The sequence below is a fragment of the Pongo abelii genome, chromosome 16, assembly GCF_028885655.2.
Source record: "Pongo abelii isolate AG06213 chromosome 16, NHGRI_mPonAbe1-v2.0_pri, whole genome shotgun sequence".
Lineage (NCBI taxonomy): Eukaryota > Metazoa > Chordata > Mammalia > Primates > Hominidae > Pongo > Pongo abelii.
In genome coordinates, this window is record NC_072001.2 from 35,281,711 (window position 1) to 35,305,440 (window position 23,730).

The following is a 23,730-nucleotide window of genomic DNA, read 5'->3' on the forward strand; positions in this document are numbered from 1 at the left end:
CTGCATCTTGTGGATGAGGTAACTGAAGGTAGGTAACTTGTCCAGGGTCACAGGTGGCAGAGCAAGGATTAAAACCAGACCGTCTGGCTGCCCAAGGCCCGACCAAGAGGAGCTGAGAGCAAGCCACGGGGGAGAAGGATGTTGGTCGGACTGGTTCCCTGTTCAGTTACCATGAAACGCAGGCTTAACCTTAATTCTAGGACATTACCAAGAAAGCCTTCCAAAGCCATAGGTTTTTTACCATGACCGTGACTTTTAGCAAGAATTTGTGGTTTAAAGGCAACATGGTGCTCTAAGAAGCTTCCGTTCACTCTTACGGAGGGACTGGTAGTTGAGCTAAATAGTGAAATCCTGGAGCACACAGCCTTTAGGGCAGCTTCTGACCTATTTCTATGGTCAGGAAGGACACCTGTCTTTCCCTGCTGCCTACAGCCTCCAGTTATTCACCTTCAGAATTCCCTAGTCTGTGATCACATTCAGATGAGAGATCTGTTTTGTTTTTTCCAGGGTAGGAGGAAGTGAGTCACCACCTATACTAAGCAGTCTAGTCTTCTGTGTATAAATGAGCAAGGTTGGGGAGCCAAATTTGAGAACCTTGTGTAATCCTGACATTCTCCAAGAGAATCCAAGAGAATGTCAGGATTACGTACGGTGGTAAAGTAGTCTCATGTTAGTTGTCTCCACAGCTCTCATCAGAAGCAGACACAGTTACTTTTTATAGGAAAGCATCTCTAACTTAAGCCTGTAGGATTCCCAAAGACTAAAGGCAGGCAACTATGAATTCAGTGAAATCATAGCATTCAAGTAGTTAACCCAATATATTTGAGAATTATCAGAAACAATGCATAATATGTTTCCCAAAGACTGTAGGTTTTGGAATTATCAGATACAGAATACAGACTTCAAATATTAGAATTGTGAAAAAATAGTTATATGTGAAATAAATTTATTATATAAAAAAAGATGGACTCATAAAATTGAGTGAGCAGTAAGACCACCAGGAATGATGAGGAAGACCTGAAAGGAAAATGGATGAAATAGAACTTACAGAAATAAAATATATAGCTGGGTATGGTGGTTCACACCTGTAATCCCAGCACTTTTTGCAAGGCTGAGGCAGGAGCATGGCATGAGCCCAGGAGTTGCAGACAAGCCTGGGCAGCATGGTGAGAACTCATTTCTCCAAAAAATACCCCACCACCACCAAAACAAAAATAAATAAATAAATAAAAAGGAAAAAGCTGTGTATGGGGCACCTACCTGCCTATAGTCCCAGCTACTCAGGAGGCTGGGGTAGGAGGATCACTTGAGCCCAGGAGGCCAAGGCAGCAGGTGCGTGCCCCTGCAGTCCAGCCTGGGTGACAGAGTGAGACTTTGTCTCAGAATAAAATGGAATAAGGAAATATACAATGGAATTGTTGAAATAAGAAACTGAGTGGGTGGATTAGACACCAGAAGAAATGATTAATTGGTTAGACCATTATCTCCAAAAAGTAAGTCCTTATGTTACACAGACAGACATGAGGATAAGTGATAGGGCAGAAGTTGGTGGGGTTGGAGGAGAGAGGGAGATCAGAATGAGTTCTAAAATATGTCTTAGTGGAATCCCAGGAGGAGATATTAAAATTATATTGGAAAGTGAGAGAAATAGAAGTTCTAAAGGTGACAGAAGGAAGTCCACATTAATCAGTCACAACAAATGTAAATGGACTAAAGTTACCAGTTAGACAGATGGAACTAATAAAACAATATCCAGCTGTTTTAATCCATCTTATTGAAAATATGAGGATGTGAAAAGATTGAAAGTTTGTATAAAGGAGAGAGAGTGATAAAGATATGCCAGTATACATTAACCAAAAACAAGTGATGGAGCTTCAGTTTCAACAAGATAGGATTTTGGAACACAAAGCATTAGTAACAACTTGATGCCAAATGACTAATTAGGATGTAGCAATTTTCATATTTTATTTACCTATCAAAATAGACTCAAAATACAGAGGAAAAACTGATAAAACCACAGGGAGAAATTGACAAGTCTGCCATTGTGTTTGGAGATTTCAACATACCCGGCTTACCATAAGTAAGTTACACAGAATGCCCATATATAGATTTGAATAACCCGTGAATGGACATGATACAATCGACAAATATAGACCTCTGTACCCAATAATCAGATATTCTATATTCTTCTCAAGCATATGTGGACTGTGGGAGAAACATTAATTATATATTAACCCATTAAGCAAGTCAGAAGATTGAAAAACAATTCATACCATCCACACCATAAAACTTATAATTTAAATATGAAGCAATTAAGGTTAGAAGTTAATAATGAAGAGATTAACCAAAAGCTACATGAATTTGGAAGTTAAACCCCCTGGTAATTCCTAGTTTAAAAAATCCAATGAAATTATAGAATGCTTAGAATTGAACCATAGCTAAAATAGGAAACTTCTGTCTACCCCTCTCTCGCCCTCTCCCTCCCTCCAAGGCCCAATTCTTATATTTCTGCTTGTTAATTTGCTATAGTTAATTCGGATATATACAAAGACTGAGAAAAATTCCTTGAATATGGTGACAACCTGTACCTGGAATAGTCCAAATCCTAATTACCCTGATTCCTCCACCAACAGTTCCCAAACTGGTGTACTAGAAAGTCTTCCGAATGCTCTTTGGAAAAAAAAAAAAAATCGTGGCCATATAAATTCATTGCTCTGCGAGGTCCTGTTGAATTTACCAAGCATTTCCCAAATTGATTTATTCATCAATAACCCCAAGCTGCTGGGATTACAGGTGTGAGCCACCATGCCCGGCCTTCCATAAGGCATGTAAAGGCACTTCCAAAGGTAGAATCAACAGACTTTCCAAAAGTCAGTGGCAAGATCTCTAGACTCAGACGTGCCTTCAAGTTCCAACCCCCAGCAACCCAAAGCCAATGAATTGTCCTCCCAGAATAGCATCAGATAGCAATTAGAACGTGGTCCTCGAATTCTCCAGATCAGCTCCAAAAACATATATACTATTAACAGGGGAAATATTGTGAACTGAAGTCTTTAACAGATAACATTAATCAAAAACATTTCTATGGGTAAACGATTATATATAAAATAGGTTTCTCACCAACAAAAGCCTCTATAAATTTCAGGCTGATGACAATTTAACTTATGTTTTAAATGCATAATTATGTCAAATAAATGCATCTACAAAGGCCTGAATACAATCTCTGAGTCTAAGGTGCCCCCATCTTCTCAATTTCACATTTGATTATACGTGTATTTGAGAGAACATCACTCATTATTTGTTTTGGGAGTATTGTCAAATATTACCCAGTATTTCAGATATTATTGAAACTAGTTGATTGGAAGGAAGTCAATGGCACTGTTTCTACTAAAAGTAGGATCCTAATCAGTAGACAGAGACGTATAAGAAAAGTCATTCTACATCGACAAAGTGTCAGTATCAGGCAGTGGCTTCAAAGCCAAAGTGGTGGTTGGATGTAAAGTGGAATTTTAATTGGCGAAGGAGGCAGATAGTGAGACATGTTGATTCAATAATAACGTGAAGTCCAGGAAAGCCTGTGGCTGTAAAGAATGTTGAGCCATAGAGTCCATGGGAGATAGGAAAGGGGGCCTCGAAATATTCAGGCTTGTAGAAGGGTAGAGTAAATATCTAAGGCAATTGTGATGGATAGTGCTTGAAGTGTTTGCTTTCGACTACCTTCTATCAGGCTGTCTACAAACTTGGAAGTTTCTTGAGGGCAAGAATGAAGTCTTTTACAGCTTCTGGCATGCCTCTCTGTACCCACCACATCCTCAATAAATAATTGGTTACCCTACTTTGTCATACAATGTAGTTCGTACTTAGCTGTACAGCACAATGTGATTTGATCACACCTAACCTATGAGTGGAGAATCACAGCGTTGAATCTGTTTAAAAACAACACTCCCTATTCCCTTTCACCTGCATAATATGTTCGATTTGGTTTCTAGTAATGTTGGTTCTACCCATATGTTTTTAGGTAATAGTACCATCTGTGATGTGCCTAAGTAAAATTATACCAAGAATTCTATGGTGGCAAAGCTAATGCACTGCTCTTTGATTAAGATTTTGGACGTTTGAAAATATAAATTCAGATATTGGACTGTGAGGGTTTTATTTTGGAGGTTGGAGGAGATTGAAATGTTGGGGTAAAACTGCTAGGCTCCTTTGGGACTTGTCTGTCGGGGTGGGGAGAATATACAAGTTAACCAAATCTTGTAAATTCTCACAGTGCTTAGTTTTGTAACTGTACAAAAACTGGCATTGTTTTTCGTAGGTCTCAGTGGAGAAATGTAAGCTGTGAGTTTAACATCCTGTTTACTGTGTTTTGGCCAGGATTTTGCAAGCTTTTGTGGAGAAAATTATATTGCTTTTTTTATCCTCTTTGTAACATATATGTATATCAGTATGTTTCCTTGTGTTTTACTATGGTAAAATTGTATCTTGCATATAGAGAAAGAAGTCTATTAGGGTGAATTTAAAAAAATCTTTACTCTGAGGTGGCAGCCTTGTATAATGAACCATATGTTTAAGCCTTATAAATACATCACACTAGAGCCCAGCATGGTGGCATGTGCCTGTAATCTCAGCCACTTGGGAGGCTGAGGCAGGAGGATCGCTTGAATCTAGGAGTTTTAGACCAGCCTGGGCTACATAATGAGATCCCATCTCAGTCAGTCAACCAATCAATCAGTTACACAAAAAAGATCAAGATCTTTCTTGCTCTTTTAGAATGTCTTTCTCAAACATTCTAACAAATGTGTCGGTGTCTAAAACAATGAAAAGGGTTTATGACAGAGTTACAGCAGTCATCAGAGAAAAATCCTGGACAGATTGCAAATGTATACCAGTTGTGAATTTCTATGACTGCAATTGAAATCCAGCATTATTCTTGTACGGTCTTCTTGGGTGTATCTGTGTTTAATAACTCGTTTTCAAATTTAGAGGACTGTAGCTATGGTTTCTTCTTAGAGACCTTGATCTTGAGGGGCTCACAGTTTAATGGAAGAGAGAACAGGAAACCAAGAATTAAATGCAGAGAGTGAGGTTCTGCAGTACAGGGTGTATACAGGGCACAGAGAAGCACTGTGGCACCATGTTCTGGCCTCATCTTCTACTGCTCTAGACTTCCTGAAATGCCATTTCCTGACCCTACCTGGACCTCTCTCTGTAGGTGCTGTTCTATCTCCTTGCAAGCCTTTTCTACACCTTAAGTGCCTGCTGAAGTTCTGTTTCTTCAGAAGCTTCTTGAAGCCTGCCTCTAGCTCATCCAAATAATTGTTTTGTCTACATCTCTGTTATTTCTTTATAAATAATTACAGCCAACTCTTATTATTTGCAGTAGTAATATTCTATAAAGTTGCCCGGAACACTGAATTAACCAAATAGCAAACCCTTGTTTCCAGTGTAAATATGTACATAAATACATATGTCATGCAGGTTATCATCTTAATTCCTAAAAACAACTCATCCTGGTAGATTGAATTTTCTTTATTTCCAAAAGAATAAAGGAAGTACAGAATTGTAAGTGATTTGTCTGAGGCCGCTCCACTAACAGGTGCCAGTGTTAAGATTCAGACCCTGTCCAACTGGCCCCAGAGCCACAGCTTCTTGCACTACCCTGCAGTGTCCTCTTCTGTCTCTGTCCTCAGGTCATCTTTGTATGAGAGTTGAAACAAGCAGACCAACGTCACTTTATTTGACCTTAGCTTGGGACGTGTGCAAAGAGTGACAGAGTTTTCACTACTGTGTGTCTATCCAGGAGCCACCTTGAAAGTGCCACAAGTATTAATTTGGGGAGTACAAAGACATTTTAGCAAGTAAGCTAATTTGCAAATATGGGATACACAAATAATGACGGTCAACTGTATTTGTAAGTGACTGCTAGGGTCTGTTTCATGGTAATCCCTTCCCCCAAGAGTGTGGAATGTTTCTTTAGCTTCTTTGATAGTTTATTTATTCATTCATGTATTTATTAAGTACTTACTATAAGACAGACTCTGCTTTAATCTGTGTGAACAAGCTAGAGATTAAGGTCCTGCCCTGTGGATTTTATATTAGAGTAAGAAAGACAGGTAGCTAAGTCTGGAGCTCAGGGGACGAGGCCTAGGTTGGAATTATAGATTCACTTGGCCAGGGTGAAACCTGATGTGCCCCCTCCTGCTTCACATCCACAGATATACTTCCAGAACATTTCTGTTCTATTCTTGTGTATAAAATCCTCCTTTTGAGCCTCTCTCCATTGATGCATGTCCACCTCTACTTTTGTTGATTTTGAGGCCACTTGCCCATGTAGCTGGCAGGATATTGAACAAGAATCATACTGACCTGGCTCTGCTACCTACCAGCTGAGTTACTTTGGTCAAGCTCTTGGACTTCTGAGCCTGTTTCCTAATTTCAAAAGTGGTGATATGATGTGTTAGGCACTGGTGGGTTGCAAGGAAGAGGCACACATGTATTCCTTTTGTGATGAGGGCCGAATGTTAACTTGGATGGAAAGTCATCCAAGCAGCCATATTGTCTCTGGCCCTAGTACTTTCAAAACCTCACAGAACATTAATTTCACAGTATTTAGGATAGGACTTGAGCTCTGAAGACCTATAGTGTGGTTATTTGTTCATACAGCTGTTTTCCGTACTAGACCATGAGCTCCATAAGGGCAGGATCTACAGTTTCATCTTTCTATCCTAGGCACTCAGTTCACTGCCTGATATATAGTAATAGAGGCATAAATGTTTCAAAAGTTGAGGAATTTTCAACACTTCCTGAAAGAATAGGAAAATAAAAAGGCTTCTCAGAGAAGGTATTATTTAAGCTTTTATTTTTGAGATGATGTCTCAGTCTGTCACCCAAGATGGAGTGCAATGGCACGATCTCAGCTCACTGCAACCTCTGCCTCCCAGGTTCAAGCAATTATCCTGCCTCAGCCTCCCAAGTAGCTGAGATGACAGGCCTCTGCCACCATGCCCAGCTATTTTTTGTATTTTTAGTAGAGACGGGGTCTCACCATGTTGGGCAGGCTAGTCTTGGAACTACTGACCTCAGGTGATCCGCCCACTTTGGCCTCCCAAAGTGCTTGGATTACAGGCGTGAGCCACCATGCCCAGCCTATTTATGCTGATTCTTTAAGGGTGAGTAGAAATTTTTTCCAGGTGACTAAAACCTTGAGACATTATTCCAAGCAGAGACCAGCTGGGGCAAAGATACAGGGATATAGAGATGTTGAAGTTTACCAAACACTGCTAGATTTAAAACACAAAAAAGAAACAATCAAAATCAAAAATTAAAATTAAAAATCACCTAAAAAAAAAAACTATTAATGGGCTTGGCCAGAGGGGATGTCACAATTGAGTTAACTATGACCATAGACACACAGTAATGGATGGAAGTTTTAGGGAAAAAAACATAACATTCTCAGGTTGTTGGCAGAATATCTAGAACAATTCAGAAATACAGGTATTGAATTCTGGGAATAATTACACTGTAGTGAAATCATTTCCTTCTCTGCGTATGAAGCATGTATGTGTCGCACACTGTTCAAGGTGCTGAAAATCAGACTCTTCTCAAGGAGCTCATGAGCAATCAAGGGAGATGGATGGGTGAGCCACTGGTTATCATGTGACAAGTGAGGTAATAGAGATATGACTAAAATGCTATCCAAAGAAGAAGAAAGGAATTATTCATAATATATGGAGTGCTGGGGAAAGAGTTCTGAAATGAAGCCTGCCGGGCGTGATGGCTCACGCTTGTACTACTGGAGGTGAAAGTGGGAGTATCCAGGAGGATCTAGGAGTTCAAGACCAGCCTGGTCAACAGAGCAAGACCTTGACATCTCTATATTTGTGAAAAATAAATAAATAAATGTTTTTAATGAAGTGATATTTGAGCACTCTGAAGCACCATACAAATATAGGGAAGACTGAAGGAATATATGCAACTTAATTGGAGTTAGCATTTTTTGAAATTTTATATTGCAGAGGTGTATATATTTACTGTTGTGAAATTAGAAAGAGTTGATAGTCAAGGAGGGCGGTCTATAAAGCACTCCATATATCCACCGTAGTGGGACAATGCTTAATGCTTTGATGGATTTATTTATGCTTTCTATGCATATGCATGTATTGTATACATACATATGCATGGTTAAATAGAAATGGTTCTCCTTGGTGTTCTGTTTATCCATTTATTGTTATGAAGTAAATCCCTAAAGTGTACATTTGCTTTGCCCGGGGGAGTCTTTTGCTACATACTGCTGTACATAATGAATACTATAAAAGAGGCTAATTTTTCAGCCTTGCGACATTCTGGTGATTGAAACAGAGGCTTCATCAAAGGCAGATTCAGAAATGAACTTGGTGTGTGTAGGTGGTTATGCTTGGCATTATTGCCTGTAATAGAATGATAGGGATGATTTCAGTCTCCACCAACAGGGAACTGGTTAAGTAAACTGTGGTACATCCAAATGATGCATACTGTGCAGTTGCAAAGAAGAATGAGAAAGACCCCTGTACTCTTGTAGAAGAACTCGGATATATTGTATGTATTTTTTAAAAGGAAGAAGGAATGGCGTCGTATGTGTGTCTGTATGTATGTATTTTTTAAAAGGAAGAAGGAATGGCGTCGTATGTGTGTATTTGCAAAGATAAATTCTGAAATGATATATAAGAAACCAATTAAAAGTGTTTGGCTGTGGAAGGAGAATAAGACTGTGAATGGGATTTTGCCGCAAGGAGAATAAGACTGTGAATGGGATTTAGCCACATACTTTTATAGATAGTTACATTTAAAAATTTTCTGAACTATGTATTTGTACACATGACCCTTTTAAAAATAAGTGAATGAAGGAATGAAGTAGGATTATGAGAAAGAGATAAGAAAAAAGGATCTAAGGGGCTGCCCATCTTTTTAGTACCCAGTGAATACTGATACATAACAATAGCAGCAAAAATCGGAAGAGTAGCCCCAGGAGGGTGGGGAGTCAGCCTTTCCTTTATCGTTTCCTCAATTTCATATATTAAAAAATATATATTCTGAGAACAATAAAACAATTTGAAATAAAAGTGTCTCCCGATTTCTTAAAATAAAAGGAAGATGGGGCAGCTTTATATAGTGCACTTCCCAAAAATGGTTTCCCTCAGGAGGCAGGGATTCTAGCCTACATGGGACACATACGGGAGAAAAAAAAGAAAAAAAAAAGATTTAAATATAAATAAATGAAAATAACACTTCTCCCTGATTACAAAGGAAATCACATTCTTTCTGTAATAATTTGGATGACAAATATTAAGAAAAGTCTTTAATTTCTCACTCAAAACATTCTGGTTTGTTGCTTTTTATACTTTTTTATGCATGTAAACATTTTAAAAAGTAGAATCATACTAGATAGTCTTTTGTCACTTACTATATTTTGGGCATATTTCTGTGGCAGTAAATATATCCTGGCATCATCATTTTTAATGGCTGGATGTATATTAATTGAATCATTGCCACCGCAGAGGTGAATTTTCTTATATATACATTTGAATGGACTCAAGCAAGCATTTTTGGACTGAATTCATAGAAGTAGAATTTCTGGAGGGTAATAATGTTTAGGGTCTTGAATAGAAATTTTCAAATTATCCTCCAGGAAAAGTGGCTCAGTTTACACTCCCACCAACAGGGACAGAGCTCCAGGTTCCCCCTTCCATTTGTCATCTTTGCACCTTTATACAGAAAATGTCATTGTTTTCATGACATTTCCTTGATTTCTAGTGCTTTTGAATCTTTTTTATATATACCTATTGGCCATTTTTATTTTTGTGAGAAGTGCGTGATTCTCCATTGCCCATTTTCTATTGAAAATCATTTTTTTTTCTGAGTAATGTTAAAGATTTCTTTATAGGCTAAGGATACAAACCTTTTATTTGTCATTGAGTTTACTAAAACTTTCTCCCAGTAAGTAATTTGTCATTTCATTTTTTTCTTTCTTCCTTTCCTTCCCTTTCCTTTCCTTTAGTTTCTTTCTGTTTCTTTCCTTTCTTTTCTTTTTTCTTTCCTTTCTTTCCTTTTTTCTTTTCTTTCCTTCCTTTCTTTCCTTTTCCTTCCTTTTTCCTTCTTCCTTTCCTTTCCTTTCTTTTTCCTCTTCCTTTTCCCCTTCCTTCCTTCATTCCTTTGCTCCCTCCCTCCCTCCATCCCTTCCTTCCTTCCTTCTTTCTCCCTCCAAACTCCAAAGTCACATTTCACTTAATTTTTATCCTGCCAAATTGGAAAGCGTTTTAACTTAGTGACTTTAGTGTAAACAGGAGCAGGAGAGAATGTAATTATCTAGGTCTCGCTCTGTCACCCAGGCTGGAGTGCAGTGCCATAATCATAGCTGCTGCAGCCTCGAACTCCTGGGCAGAAGCAGTTTTCCCACCTCAGCCTGCCGAGTAGCTAGGACTACAGGTGTGTGTCACCACGCCCAGCTGTTTTTTTAAATTTTTTGTGGAGATGTGAATTCACAATGCTTCCCAGGCTTGTCTCGAACTCCTGACTTCAGGTAATCCTCCCACCTTGGCTTGTCAAAGTGCTGGGATTCCAGGTGTGAACTGCTGCTCCCGGCCGAGAGTTTAGTTTTCTTTGCTAGTGATGTTCTTGGTATCTTTTCCTATTTGAGGCATTGGTGCTAGTGCTGAAGTATTACACTCACCATCCAAGGTTTACAGGGCTTTTGTTTTAATATGGAACAGATGGAAGAACTGTTTAGTTCTGCATCTTTGCAGGTATACAAAATGTGCCTACCAGGATGCTGCTTTACATCCATTGAAAGCAAGAAGTAGTACAGTAAAACTTAGCCGGGCTAGAGGCTTTGATTGAAGGAATGGAGTGTTCTGGTTGAATTCTATTAACTTGAAAGTATGAAAGTGAAAAAAATTCAGAACTTAAATTTCCTTTGAACGCAATTTGAAAATATAGCCAATGATTCCACTTTTCTTCTCTAGTAAGCATGGACATTCTGATCTACTTGGTGTTTTGTTATAGAACTCCTACTGTGCCTGAGACTTACATTGTGAAGATACTTTTTTAAAACTTTAGCTGTAAGAGGATGTAAGTGGTTTTGTGTGAGATCAGGCTGGATGACAACTAATACTTGTAAATATACTTTTTAGACTAAACGTCTGATTGCCACTTGTTTTCTTATTGAACTCATAAAAATAAATCACATTGGATAGAGGGTGGGAGTAGCAAGGAGAGTTACGTGTTTTAATTGCATGTCATTGTTTCATATCGAGACAGAACATATAGTATCCTTGGCTTTGGACCTACAGAAGGAAACACATTTTTCTACCTGCTGTATGCCAGAGGTTCCTGAGCACCTGGAGGGGTTATTGCAGCACAGATTGCTGAGCCCTTCTCCAGAGTTTCTGATTCACCAGGTCCAGGGTAGGGCCTGAGAATTTGCTCTTATAAAAAGTTCTCAGGTGCTGCTGGTGCTGCTAGTCCAGAGACTACATTACTGAGAACCACTCTTGTCTACTAACTATAAATTGTAGAACTCTAGACAAAAGCTGAGTTTGGTCTGGGGTAAGAAGCACACAGGTTATGGAGCCAATCATGAATGATTAAACCCTTGATCCCAGCCTTGTGTGAAATTCACGTAACAAGCAGTACACAGTGACATAACACAATTCTTGGTTTTCATGATTGCAACTCATAGCCAAGTATCAAGTGAGAGATTCAGTTTCCTTTGCAAGGCTTAGAGAGTCCAGGTGATTGTAGAAAAATGGGCCTTGTATTTGTTTTAAACCGGTGAAGAGCTTTGAGTGCTTATTAAATTGAAAGCTTTTTAAATTTATTTTGCATTGTATTGTATTGTATTTCTTTTGAGATGGAGTCTCGCTCTGTCACCCAGGCTGGAGTGCAGTGGCGTGAGCTTGGATCACTGCAACCTCTGTCTCCCGGGTTCAAATGATTCTCCTGCCTCAGCCTCCTGAATAGCTAGGATTACAGGTACCCACCACCACCCCTGACTGGTTTTTGTATTTTTAGTAGAGACGGGGTTTCACCATGGAGGCCAGGCTGGTCTCGAACTCCTGACCTCAGGTGATCCACCCGCCTCAGGCTCCCAAGGTGCTGGGATTACAGGTGTCAGCCACTGCACCCAGCCCAAAAGCTTTGCGTTTTTACAGATATTAACCATCTTTCCTGTTTAAGAAAAAAAAACAACAACAATAATATAGGAGAATTAAGAGAAACATTTTTCCAAAAAAGAAATCATTTTGATTATTTTATCTTATTGGAATGTTGGATAATATAGTCTGCTTCATTAATCATCAAGCATGCTATGGATTTCCCACTTTTATAGGATCTGTATCTCAGTTCAGGTAATACTGGTAATTTTTGTACAGTATTTGAAGATGAAAGGTATAGGCCAAAATCATAGACCTTGCGTAGAAGCTGGTTAATGAAGACAGCTCTGGAGGAACACATAGATACACACAGAGAGACACACATATATATATAAAGTATACACACATATGTTTTTTAAAGTTTTAAAGCAAAAACCAGCCCCTCCCCTCTCCCAGAGTGGGCGGCCCCTCCCCTCTCTCAGAGTGGGTGGGGACAGCGGTTGCATGGGCAGCTTTCCTGATGAGCCACAGGTCCCTCTGGACACACTGCTGCCTGGCCACGCCCCCTTTCCCTTTCATCTTTCTCATTGACCAATGGGCTTGGAGCATTAAGGCCACACCCCTATTCCGCATTCTACTGGGGCCCTGGTTACGCCTCCTCTGGCTCAGTTACGCAGCTGCCTGCTAGGTGACTGGAGGCGTTGATCGGTGCTCGCTGGGATTTTGCTGACGTGGCCCCAACCCCGCCTCCCTCCCCGCCCCACAATGGCAGAAGAAACTCGACAGAGCAAATTAGCTGCAGCCAAGAAAAAGGTAAAGACGTACCAGGTCATGGCCCCCCAACCCAGCCACAGATCCCCTCCGACGACAAGACCGCTGCCAGAGTCCATACTACTCCTGAGGCACACTGGACTTTGCCCCCCAACACCGGCGCTTCTGGGCTCCCCCTACAAAAGTCTTGTCAGTCAGCCCTGCCCCTTCAGCAAACAGCTCAGTCCCTGCCTTCGCCAATCACCCCAGGGTGACTTTGGACGGGTGACTCCTGGGGCTTCCCGCTCCATTACTGGGCCCTCACCTCTTGCCACCCCAAGTTGGACCTCCCTGGGCTCTATGGGCTCACGTCTCCAAGGACCTGGGCCCCCCAGCCCCAGGCCCCGCCCTCACCAGTTGTCCCTGGGTGACATTGGGCTGGTGACTCCTGGGGCTCCCTGCTGCAGACTCTGCCCTCCCCTCCTGCTGCCTCAAGGTCGACCTCCCTGGGCTCTTTGCGCTGGCATCTCTAAGGACCTGGGTCACAACCCTGTGTTTCCCTCCCGCATTGTGGAGCGGCAACTCGGACATCATGCCGACGTGGTCCCTCCCCCTCACTAGGAGGAGTGGAATGTAGTGATGTCACAGTCTGTCTACTAACTGTCATTACTGCAAGACTGGCTTTGGTCTTATGGCCCAGTCCCCTAAGCGTTGTCACCCCATTTCTGGTTCTTCTGGTCACAGCACAAATTTCCAGCTGGAAGGGGAATGGAGACTATGGGACCCAGGAGCAAGAGGTTTCAGGCTGCCTCACTCCCTTACAGATGTTGATGGTGGGAAAAGCCTACACTTCCCCCGTGAACTCAAAACGTTGACAGTATCTCTGGATGGCAATTGGAGAATGGGTTTGGTTTGGTTTGGTTTTCTCCCAGGCTTCTACTTTCCAGAGAGATTTTAACATTTTTTTCTGAGTTCTCCACCTCATATTCTCATTCTCCATGGTTCTGGGACCAGACTGCCCTTCAGTCAGTGGTCTCTGAAGTGAGATTTCCTCATCTTCTGTGGAATAGACCTTGGGAAACTGAACTTGACAGTTTGAATCTTCCTTGTATTGTCTCAACCTGGGGTGCTTTGAGTACCACAGGATAAATGTGGGACATCTTCCTGAAGCATCACTTTCCTTTGATTCTCTTGAGATCAAGAGAACAAACATGAATGTACTTAGGGATGGCAGTCCCATAGGTTTCTAAGAGTATACCAGACTTCTCTCTGAAATGAGGCTTGGGTTGTCCTCTTTCTGATAAATTCCCAGATTTCACTGAAAGGCTGCCTTCTGCCATGAGGACACATTGATATAAAAGTTTGGGAGGTACTGGTGCAGTTCTTCCCACTAACAGACATGTGAGCATGTATGACTCTAAACCACATGACATACAGCTCCTGCCTACTTAATGTTTCCTTTTCTACCTCTGCCTCTGGGTTTAGTCCCTGGCAGCTGCTGATTCTTGGCAAAACCCCAGAGCTTAGAGTCAGAAGACTGAGTTTCCAAGTTCCAGTATCACCTTTTTCTTTTTCTTTTTTCTTTTTTCTAGCCATGATATCAATCCCTCTCAGTCCCTAAATGATTGTGACACCTTATAGAGTTGTTGGTGTCATTAAATCAGATGGTATATAAGAGTCTTTTATAAAAACTATAAAGGAGGATGTGGCTGTAGGGGCTGATGTTTCTCATGAGTATTACTGCTCTTCTTTCCCACAGTTAAAAGAATATTGGCAGAGAAACAGCCCTGGTGTTCCAGCAGCAGCGAAGAGGAACAGGAAAGCAAATGGCAGTAGCCCTGAGACAGCCGCTTCTGGTGGTTGCCAGTCATCTGAGGCTGTGAGTCTCGCCTGGACAGGCTCCTGGGGACAGGGGGCCCAAGGGGCAGTAGAGGGCAATTGTTAAGACTGTGGATGGACTGTTGGGTAGTGCTTAAGGATTCTGGATTTGGCCGGGCACAGTGGCTCACGCCTGTAATCCCAACACTTTGGGAGACCGAGACAGGTGGATCCCAAGGTCAGGAGATCGAGACCATCCAGACTAACACGGTGAAAGCCCGTCTCTACTAAAAAATACCAAACAATAAGCCGGGCGTGGTGGCGGGCGCCTGTAGTCCTAGCTTCTGCGGAGTCTGAGGGAGGAGAATGGCGTGAACCTAGGAGGCGGAGCTTGCAGTGAGCCGAGATCACGCCACTGCACTCCAGCCTGGAAGACAGAGAGATACTCTGTTTCAAAAAAGAAAAGAATTCTGGGTTTGAATCCTGCCTCTCCGTCTGCTAGGGATATGATTTATGGCAAGTTGCTTGAGCTCTTTGGGCCTCTCTTTTCACATCTGTATAATAGAGGTGGTATTGTTTGACTTGTATTTGTGCAGTTTAAATGAGATTTATTATTGTCGATTTTATGTTAATCCCTAGTACATGGCCTGCTGTCAACACCCAGGACACCCAGGATATGGTCTTTGCTGTTTGATTTTCCTCATCCCCAGTCTCAAGGGGAAGCCAGGACAATGAGAACAGCCACTTGCCATCAGGAGTCACTGAAAGGGCCCCAGGGTGGGATGGTGCGGAGATAAGAACCAGGAGAGAAGGTGGCACAAAGGAGTTATGGGACAAAAGGTCCAAGATAGGCAGAAAAGAAAATGTTGCCAGTTGATGGGGAAGAAAGGAAGTCGGAGGGCTCAGACACTGAGGGGGACAGAACATCTCCATGTGCATTCTCATCTCTTGTAGTCAGCAACAGGTATCCACGGGGAGGGCCCTACATCATCTGCTACCCTGAAGGATCTGGAGGTAGGAGGCTCTGGGCGGAGGTGCAGTGACCCCACAGGCCAGCCCTCCAACCTCCTCCCACCGCGGGGACTGGGTGCCTCTCTGCCAGCTGAGACAGCGCACACACACCCCAGCCCTAATGATTGTTCTCTCTACCTCTCCCCCAACTCCTCCTCCACCTCCTCCTCTCTGCATGCGCCTCAGAGCCCACGCCAAGAACAAGCAGCAGTCCTGGACTCGAGGTCCGTAAAAATCAGTCGACTGAATAACACCATCAAATCTTTGGTAAGAGTCCAGTGGGGTCCCCTGTTTCCACGCTGCCAATCCTAGGCTCTGATTTCCCCTTGGGGCCCTGAAGAAGGGGGCTGTGGGCCCCTGGCATCAAGGGCAGATAGGGAGCTGGGGCACCCAGGACTCACCTGGAGGGACCCCAGGGCATGCAGCATGGCTCTTCTTTTGCTGCCCTCTTTGCCGACTCTCTCCTCTCCAGACGTCCCTACTCGAGTCCGTACTACACACGCCCTGGCATTGTTGCCTCTTGGGGAAGTGCTGGCCTGACTGGTTATCAGGGGCCCTGTATTTCTGCCACGACTTGGTCCCTAATTTGATCTTTGATTCTCAACAAGCCACCTCTCCTTTTTGGGCTCGTGTTTCCAGAGGAGGTAGTGAGTATCAAAGGTCTCTGTTAGCTCTGAGAGTCTGAGATTTAAAGACCCCCTAGAATGGAAACCTCAGGGCCAAGGGCTCCTGTCTGTCCTTTTCCATCCTATATCTGCTGTGAAGAACCGTACCTGGCCCATACGTGCTCAGTAAATGTTTATTAAATGAACACACTTTTCTAAATCACAAGCTGGCAGAAGGGGGAGCCTTTCTCAAACTCCATCTCTAGAGGTTTATGTTACTGTCCTCTCAAGAGATTCCTGATTCAGATTTTGAGTTCTGTGGCTGTGGCTGAAAACCAACAAAGACCCAAATCCTCTGTCCTTGGGAGCTTAGGAACAGTTCCTGTTCCCATTGGGTCTGAGAACTTTGCCTTTAAAATCCATTCCTGGCCCCTGCCTACCGCTTCCTCTCTGGGGAATAGAGTTGAGGGGGCCACCTTCCATCACCTTAATTTGACTCACCCCACAGAGACAACAGAAGAAACAAGTGGAACATCAGCTGGAAGAAGTAACGTGATTTCTTTGTGTGCTCGTGACATGACTGCTGGGTTTGGGGGACACTCAGATGTAGAGGCCCCAGTCTCATTTCGCCTACTCCCAGCCTGGGGAAGAAGGCTCACTCCTCAGATTCCACCCCATCCCCACAGGGCCCCTGATAACCTGGTCCCATGGGTGGGTCTGTCCTGGGGCATTGGTGGCATTCTGGGGGCATGTCTCTTGCCGTGCCATCTCTGCCTCTCCCTGGTAAGAGCTCTGTCTTCCTCTTCTTATAGGAAAAGGAAGCAAACAATGAGAAACAGAAAGCCCAAAGGGAGCTAGAGGTGAGTGGAGGGTGTGAAGTTTCCTCCTGTCCTCCGGAGAGTGTTTCTTTCCATTTCAGCACTTGCTTGGCTTTTCTCCCAAAGGTTCAAATCCAGAGATTGAACATAGAGAACAAGAAACTAAATACGGACCTGTATCGCACGAAACGTTCTCTCAGATACTTTGAAGGTGGGAATCTGGGCACCCTGTCATCCTTCAACCTGGCACTTTGACAGGTCTGTAGGGGGAGTCCTTTGAGCCCCATCTCAACTCTGTCATTACAGAAGAGTCCAGGGATCTGGCCGGCCGCCTGCAACATTCATCACAGCGTACAGGAGAGTTAGAGCGGGCTCTCTGTGCTGTCGCCGCCACGCAGAAGAAGCCGGATGGGGTGAGTCCAACCACCTGCGCTGTCCCCTGGGAGCCCGGCTTCGCAGATGGAGGAGTGAGCCTAAAGGTCCCTTCTGCAGGATGGAGTGTCCTGCCCAGAAGGCAGCATGGCCATTTCTCACTGCTTTTGTGTATGGTTGTTAGAGGCAGCCTGGGGCTGAGTCAGCTGCTGTGGGTGAGTTGGGGGGCGCGGTGGGGAGCGAGCACTGGATGCAGAGCTTGGAGGCCAAGTGGCTGCCCTGCCCTTACCTGGCCGTGGTCTTGGCCAAGTCCTAGGTGGGGTGTGGGGTATTGGGTACTTATACTGTGAAGGTACAGAAGGGTATCTCTAGTATGTTACCATTTCTGTAGAGAGAGGAAACGTGTGTGTGTGTGTGTGTGTGTGTGTACACACTATGATAATATACATAAAACATGTCTGCAAGTGTTCATAAACAACTCAGAAGAGAGCAACGGGGTGGCTAGGAGATACTTCCCTTTTATACCTTCTGAGTTTTGGACTATGTGAATGTATCATCCTTTCAAAAAGTGAATAAAAGATTAATTTTCCCCTTCCTGACTCTGCCCCCACCCCCAGCAAGAAAAATGGGCTTGGAGAATCTGATAGACCTGGGTGTTCAAATCCTAGCTCTGCCTAAGTGATCGTAGGCAAGCACTTAACCTCAAATACTCCATGTTTTTTCATCTACCCAAGAGAGGTAATCATAGTAACTGTCTCCTATGGTGGTTGCGAGGATTCAATGGGATTGCTAGCAAGGTACCTGCTGAAGCACTCCATAAAGGTTCCAACAGTGATAGTCATAACAATAGCAATATTATCTAATCTCTCTCCTCGTCCCTTCCAACTTCACTGAGTTTTTTTCAAAACCAGACCACGGGCTTGGAAATGCCTTGATCTTTACTGGCCAAGTTGTATATTGGGTCTAGCCCTAGCCCTTTTAAGGGGCACTGTGTGGAATGGCCCAGGCTCCCCAGATCGAAACTTCTCACTCTTCATCATCCAGTTCTCGAGCCGCAGTAAAGCACTTATGAAGATGCAGTTAGAGCAGTCCATAAGGGAGCAGATACTGCTGAAACGACACGTGACACAGGTGAGGTTTTGCAGAGGGAGGGATGTGGAAGGAAGATGACCCCAGGTGGCCAGGAGCAGGTGAGGACCAGTGACAGCCTTTCCTAACTTCTGTGCCCATTCTTGCAGTTGAAGGAGTCGCTTAAAGAAGTCCAGCTGGAGAGAGATCAATATGCGCAACAAATAAAAGGAGAGAGGGCCCAGTGGCAGCAGAGGATGAGGAAAATGTCACAGGAGGTGAGATCTGACCCTTCAGCCTCTCGCCCCCCCAACAACTTAGATAGGTCACTGGATCTTTCTGGGCATCTTTAAAATGGGAATAGTGCAGCCAGAGGTGGTCCTGGGTCTGGGCTTTGTGGAGGTGGGGGCAGAGAGGGAGATGGGAGCCTGTCCAGCCACCAGCCCCTCTCTCCAGGGCCCTTTCCCCCTGTGCTTTGGGCAGGTTTGCACATTGAAGGAGGCGAAGAAGCATGATATGCATCGGGTAGAAGAGCTGGAGAGGAGTTTGTCCAAACTCAAAAACCAGACGGGTAAGATGTGACTGGCATGACCTGGCAGCAGGACTGGCATCAGAGGGCTGTGGGGGTGGCTTAGAATGCCCCAGGAAGGTGGGTGGATGGCAGGGCTTTGAGGCAGAGGGAAAGAGGTCTGTGCCAGGAGACAAGTCTTGTCATCTCCATGAGCCTCAGTGTCCTAATGAGCAAAGAGGGCCCATTGTCAGCCACCCACAGTGCTCTCTATCTGAAAGTGGTTTGGAAGATTGGCTACCATCCGGGTGCGAGGAATCATTAGCAGTGAGGCCAAGTTTGGGGGGCCTGAGAGGAGCTGTGCGCCAAGAGGAGGGTGTTTTGTTGTTTTTTGTTTTTTTTGTTTTGAGAATCCAGAGGCCCTTATGGTCTGCTTCCTTTCTCAGCTGAACCACTGCCCCCGGATCCCCCAGCAGTGCCCTCTGAGGTGGAGCTGCAAGACCTGAGGAAGGAGCTGGAGAGAGTGGCAGGAGAGCTCCAGGCTCAGGTGGAAAACAATCGGCGCATCAATCTCCTGAACCGTGGGCAAAAGGAGAGGCTTCGCGAGCAGGAGGAGAGGCTTCAGGAGCAGCAGGAGAGGCTTCGGGAACAGGAGAAGAGGCTTCAGCAGCTGGCCGAGCCACAGAGTGACTACGAGGAGCTGGTGGGTTGCCTCACCTGGGGAGCCTGCCCTCCTCCCTAGCCCTCCAGGCCTTTGTTTCCCCGCCTGTAAAATGGGGCAGTGCAGCCCTCACATGAAATATTACTTCCAAAGTCACCCGTGAGCCAGAGCTTTGCTCTGGTGGCTGTGGGAGAGAGGAGAGTATTTTTCTAACCTGCCTCCACCCTTCCCGGTGCCATGGGAGGCAGACACCAAGTTCTGGGGTCTCCAGCTGCAGAACTTGCTTCTCTCTGTCCAGAAGAATGAGGACAAGAGCGCCCTGCAGTTGGAGCAGCAAGTAAAGGAGCTGCAGGAGAAGCTGGGCCAGGTGACGGAGACGGTCACCTCGGCCCAGAAGGAGCCAGAGGCAGCAGCCCCAGCCTCGGGGGCTGGGGGCGAGTCTGTGAGTGGGGAGACCCTCCGGGCCCTGCGGGAAGTCATGGAGAAGCTGGAGGTGAGTGAGTCCTAGCATGGGCCAAGAAGGGCAGGGGTGGGGCAGGTCGCTGCTGAGATGTGACCCCATAATTTTGGCTCCAGAGCGGCCTTATGGACCTCCTGGAGGAGAAGACGGACCTGAGGGAGCATGTGGAGAAACTGGAAGTTCGATTCATCCAGTACTGGAGAGAGAGATGCCATCAGTGAGTGGGAGACCAGGGCACGGCAGGGGGAGCTGCAGGGCTGTGGGAGGGGCCCCAGCATCTGAGCCCTTTCCTCCCGCAGGAAAGTGCATCGCCTTCTAACAGAGCCAGGGGGCAGTGCCAAAGACGCGGCACCTGGAGGAGGACATCATCAGGCTGGCCCAGGACAAGGAGGAGGGGAAGGTAGGGTGTGCAACATCCCTGTGGGGGTAGGGGTGGGGGTGCGGGTGGGGGTGGGCATGAGGGTGAGCGCCAGCAGCGGCCTGACAGCTGAGCACCCCTCCCTTCAGGTGAAGCTGCTGGAGCTGCAGGAGATGGTGTTGCGGCTTGTGCCAACTATAACGAGGGGCACGGCAAATTCCTGGCCGCTGCCCGGAACCCTGCTGCTGAACCCGGTCCAGGAGCCCCAGCCCCCCAGGAGCTTGGGGCTGCCGACATGCATGGTGGTGAGTAGAGCCCCCAGGCGGGGTGAGCAGGCAGGAGCATGGGGGGCTAGCACTCCACTCAGATCCCCGCCTCCCTCTCTCCAAAGATCTTTGTGAGGTGAGCCTCACCAACAGCGTGGAGCCTGCGCAAGGAGAAGCCAGGGAGGGTTCTTCCCAGGACAACCCTACTGCACAGCCAATCATGCAGCTCCTTGGTGAGATGCAGGACCACCAAGAGCACCCAGGCTTGGGCAGCAACCCCTGTGTGCCATGCTTTTGCTGGGCTTGGCTGCCCAGAAGGAGATAAATACCACCATCATCAAAGAGCTGCTCAAGACATTGTTAAAAACGAAACAAAGTTACGGGGTTAATCTCCTACACAATTCATTTACTTCATTTGAATGTTACAGCCACTCATGATTATTTGTGTTTCTAATTTATAGTTTAAGTATATTTGTAGAAAATTAAAGGAGAGTGGGTCTCTGTGGCTCTCACGGATGTTCACTCTGGCATCCTTTAGCATTTTTCTTTTTTAATTTCATAATTGTAGGGCATTAGCATGCATATCGAGTTTGCCCTTACATGGTGGGAGTTCAAACACACAAAGACCCAGTCGTCGCACAAAACTCTTCTCGCTGGTTTGAAATAGGCTCCCGTGCTTTTTTAATGTTATTGCAGTGTGCATATTCATTACAGAATTCAGATAAAATTTGCTTATGTTCTGCTATTATGCTTGATCTCATCTTAATCACAGTGAGCTCTTCAAGAGCTCAATATGTGCTTTGCCCTCAAGTGTGCACTGTTTATTACTTTGTAATATGCCACTATGAGTACTGACATTTAGAGCTGTTTAAAGGCTGAGAACTGCAAACAGCCTTTCCTTCATTTTCTGTGTATTGGTGATGGGAGTAATAACCTTTTGGGGGAGCTTTTTAAATCTCACAGAAGAGGAAAGTGGCCTGCTCTGGCAGGTATGTGCAGGATAAAGTGTGTTTCATTTGTTCCGGTGCCGAGAATGAGCACTGTACTGTGGCAGTTCCCTTAGGATTTGTATATGCTCTGGGATCATGAAGATATTGCATCGTGAGCTGCAGCAGTTGTACTCTTTTCCAATGACCTAAAAAGGGCTTATTTCCGAGGAATGAAAGGCTCCCATCATTGGCTGTGGATGTGGAAAACCTTTCCTAGCTTAGAGCATTTGTATCTAGAATACATTTTAAAGTCAGAGTTCATGTTCCCTGTTTTAATCACATGACTTCCTGTCCCAGTTCACAAAAGGGCGCTGGTTGGCGTTCTTCTTAATGTATTTAGTAAAGATCATAAGAAATCCTTTAAGAGTTTAAATGTCCCTGGAACAGGCATACAGGCTCTGGTCAAGAATGAATTAGAGTGAAGGAAAGCTGTGTGGTGCCTGGCGTTCCTCTCTGTTCATGGAGCTTCTTTGAGGCTTGAAGATTGATTTTACCATCTAGACGTCTCTGGCTAATACCTATTCTTCAACCACCTTGGTTACTCTGACATAGGAATTTCCTTCTTTTCCTTGAGTGGAAAACACTTTAATAACAAACATTATTATAAACTAATATATGTGAGAGTACTTAGTTGAAACAAAAAGGAATTTTAGTAGACAGTATTATGTTATCTTTGAAAATCAAGGAGAAGTTTATGCAACTTAAAATGTTTACACACTGTGGTGCAATCTACCGTTTGTGAATGTCAGTGTATTATCAGGAAACGTGTTTATACAATCGCAGAGTTGTAGTTCCTCACAAACTTCTTTACGAAGAGTGAAATATGTTTTTGTACCTCTCAGTTTCAGTCAGGGACATATTTTGTGCAGTATTTATGTGATTGTGCCTATGAGTGATGAATGAACGCATTTCAGTCATACATTGCCTAAATCATAACTTGATGATGCTTGGGAAAGAATCAACAGTTAAAACTTCGTGAAGTTCTAATGTCTGTGTTCCAAAACACATCACATTATTAGGTTGTAGGGAGAGATGTATGTGTGCTCGCTGGGGTGGGGATTTTCTACTCACTAGACCATCTCCATTTTTAGCATTTGGCATCCTCATGATCCTTTTATAAATATGAGATGAACAGGAGAGCAGCAATATGATTTTGCCAATGGAATAACAGATTTGCCGGCATTCAATGAAAGAGGGCACATATTGGGTCCTTGTGACTTCAACTGACTCTTCCAAATTGTATGAATTTATCAATGTATTAGATAAACCCAGTTTCAGAATGATAAAGAAAACATATTAGACCAAATAATGTGGCTAATTAACAGTGGTATGATTTCTAGCCCGTGGGTTTAAAACTGTACCTTAAAGAGTCATTTTAAAATAATATAAATATTTAAAAATGTAACTGCTATCTTTATGTTATGAAATAAGTTAAAACATTTTAAAATATGAATACTGTAGTTTAAAAGAAAGAAATGGTGGGAAGGAAAAGTAGAGAAAGAAATGCCAGTTCCAGTCCAAAGCTTTATTTGCCAAGTTTTCTTAGAAGGAATTTTACCAATGTATGAGTTCTTGTTAACAGAATGTGTAACGGAAATACTGAAAACTTTTGCCTAAAGTGGCATTATTGACTGCTGGCGTGATGCTACTGTAATGTAATAAATTATTAAGTTGTTGCAAAGTGCTGTTTTTGCCTTAAAATTTTATTTTGTGTGTCTTGAAAACTATAGTATTAAAGGTATTGATACTGTGCAAATACTGGGCATGCTTGGCATGAGATAATCTGTTTCATTTTCACAAAATTGTAGTATAACTATGCAAGTGTTTATTAAAAGAACACAAAATAAAAAAGGTATGGGATTTAAAAAGTTATGGGGTGAAAAAGTTATCGGATAAAAATTGTAAAAATGTGGCAGAAAAG

At 43.9% G+C, this 23,730-nt stretch overlaps 1 protein-coding gene and 1 pseudogene across 9 annotated transcripts; both read left to right on the top strand.

Annotated features, from left to right (window-relative positions):
• Nucleotides 1-12,591: 12,591 nt before the first annotated feature.
• LOC129050448 (golgin subfamily A member 8B-like) lies at nt 12,592-23,490 on the top strand. Of its 9 annotated transcripts, none has more exons than XM_054532514.1 (17): nt 12,596-12,938; nt 14,635-14,754; nt 15,648-15,707; nt 15,891-15,971; nt 16,818-16,856; nt 17,122-17,169; nt 17,254-17,338; nt 17,434-17,540; nt 18,544-18,630; nt 18,738-18,845; nt 19,051-19,138; nt 19,522-19,778; nt 20,008-20,229; nt 20,313-20,413; nt 20,496-20,596; nt 20,704-20,859; nt 20,946-23,490. In XM_054532514.1, exons 1-17 carry the CDS (start codon nt 12,891-12,893, stop codon nt 21,143-21,145), a joined length of 1,908 nt encoding a protein of 635 aa, XP_054388489.1. In that variant the 5' UTR covers nt 12,596-12,890; the 3' UTR covers nt 21,146-23,490. The 9 variants fall into 9 exon arrangements, with proteins under 9 accessions (XP_054388486.1, XP_054388488.1, XP_054388489.1 ...); XM_054532516.1 differs by having other exon boundaries at nt 12,598-12,938; nt 20,038-20,229; XM_054532515.1 differs by having other exon boundaries at nt 12,601-12,938; nt 20,035-20,229.
• Nucleotides 12,949-14,624, top strand: LOC129050453 (uncharacterized; annotated as a pseudogene).
• Nucleotides 23,491-23,730: the final 240 nt, after the last annotated feature.

Coding starts and splice junctions, on each gene's coding strand:
- LOC129050448 (XM_054532511.2), top strand. CDS start 12,891: ATGGCAGAAGAAACTCGACAGAGCAAATTAGCTGCAGCCAAGAAAAAG. Junction 19,779..20,007: donor AGAGTGACTACGAGGAGCTG/GTGGGTTGCCTC, acceptor TGGGGTCTCCAG/CTGCAGAACTTGCTTCTCTC. Junction 20,230..20,312: donor AAGTCATGGAGAAGCTGGAG/GTGAGTGAGTCC, acceptor TTTTGGCTCCAG/AGCGGCCTTATGGACCTCCT.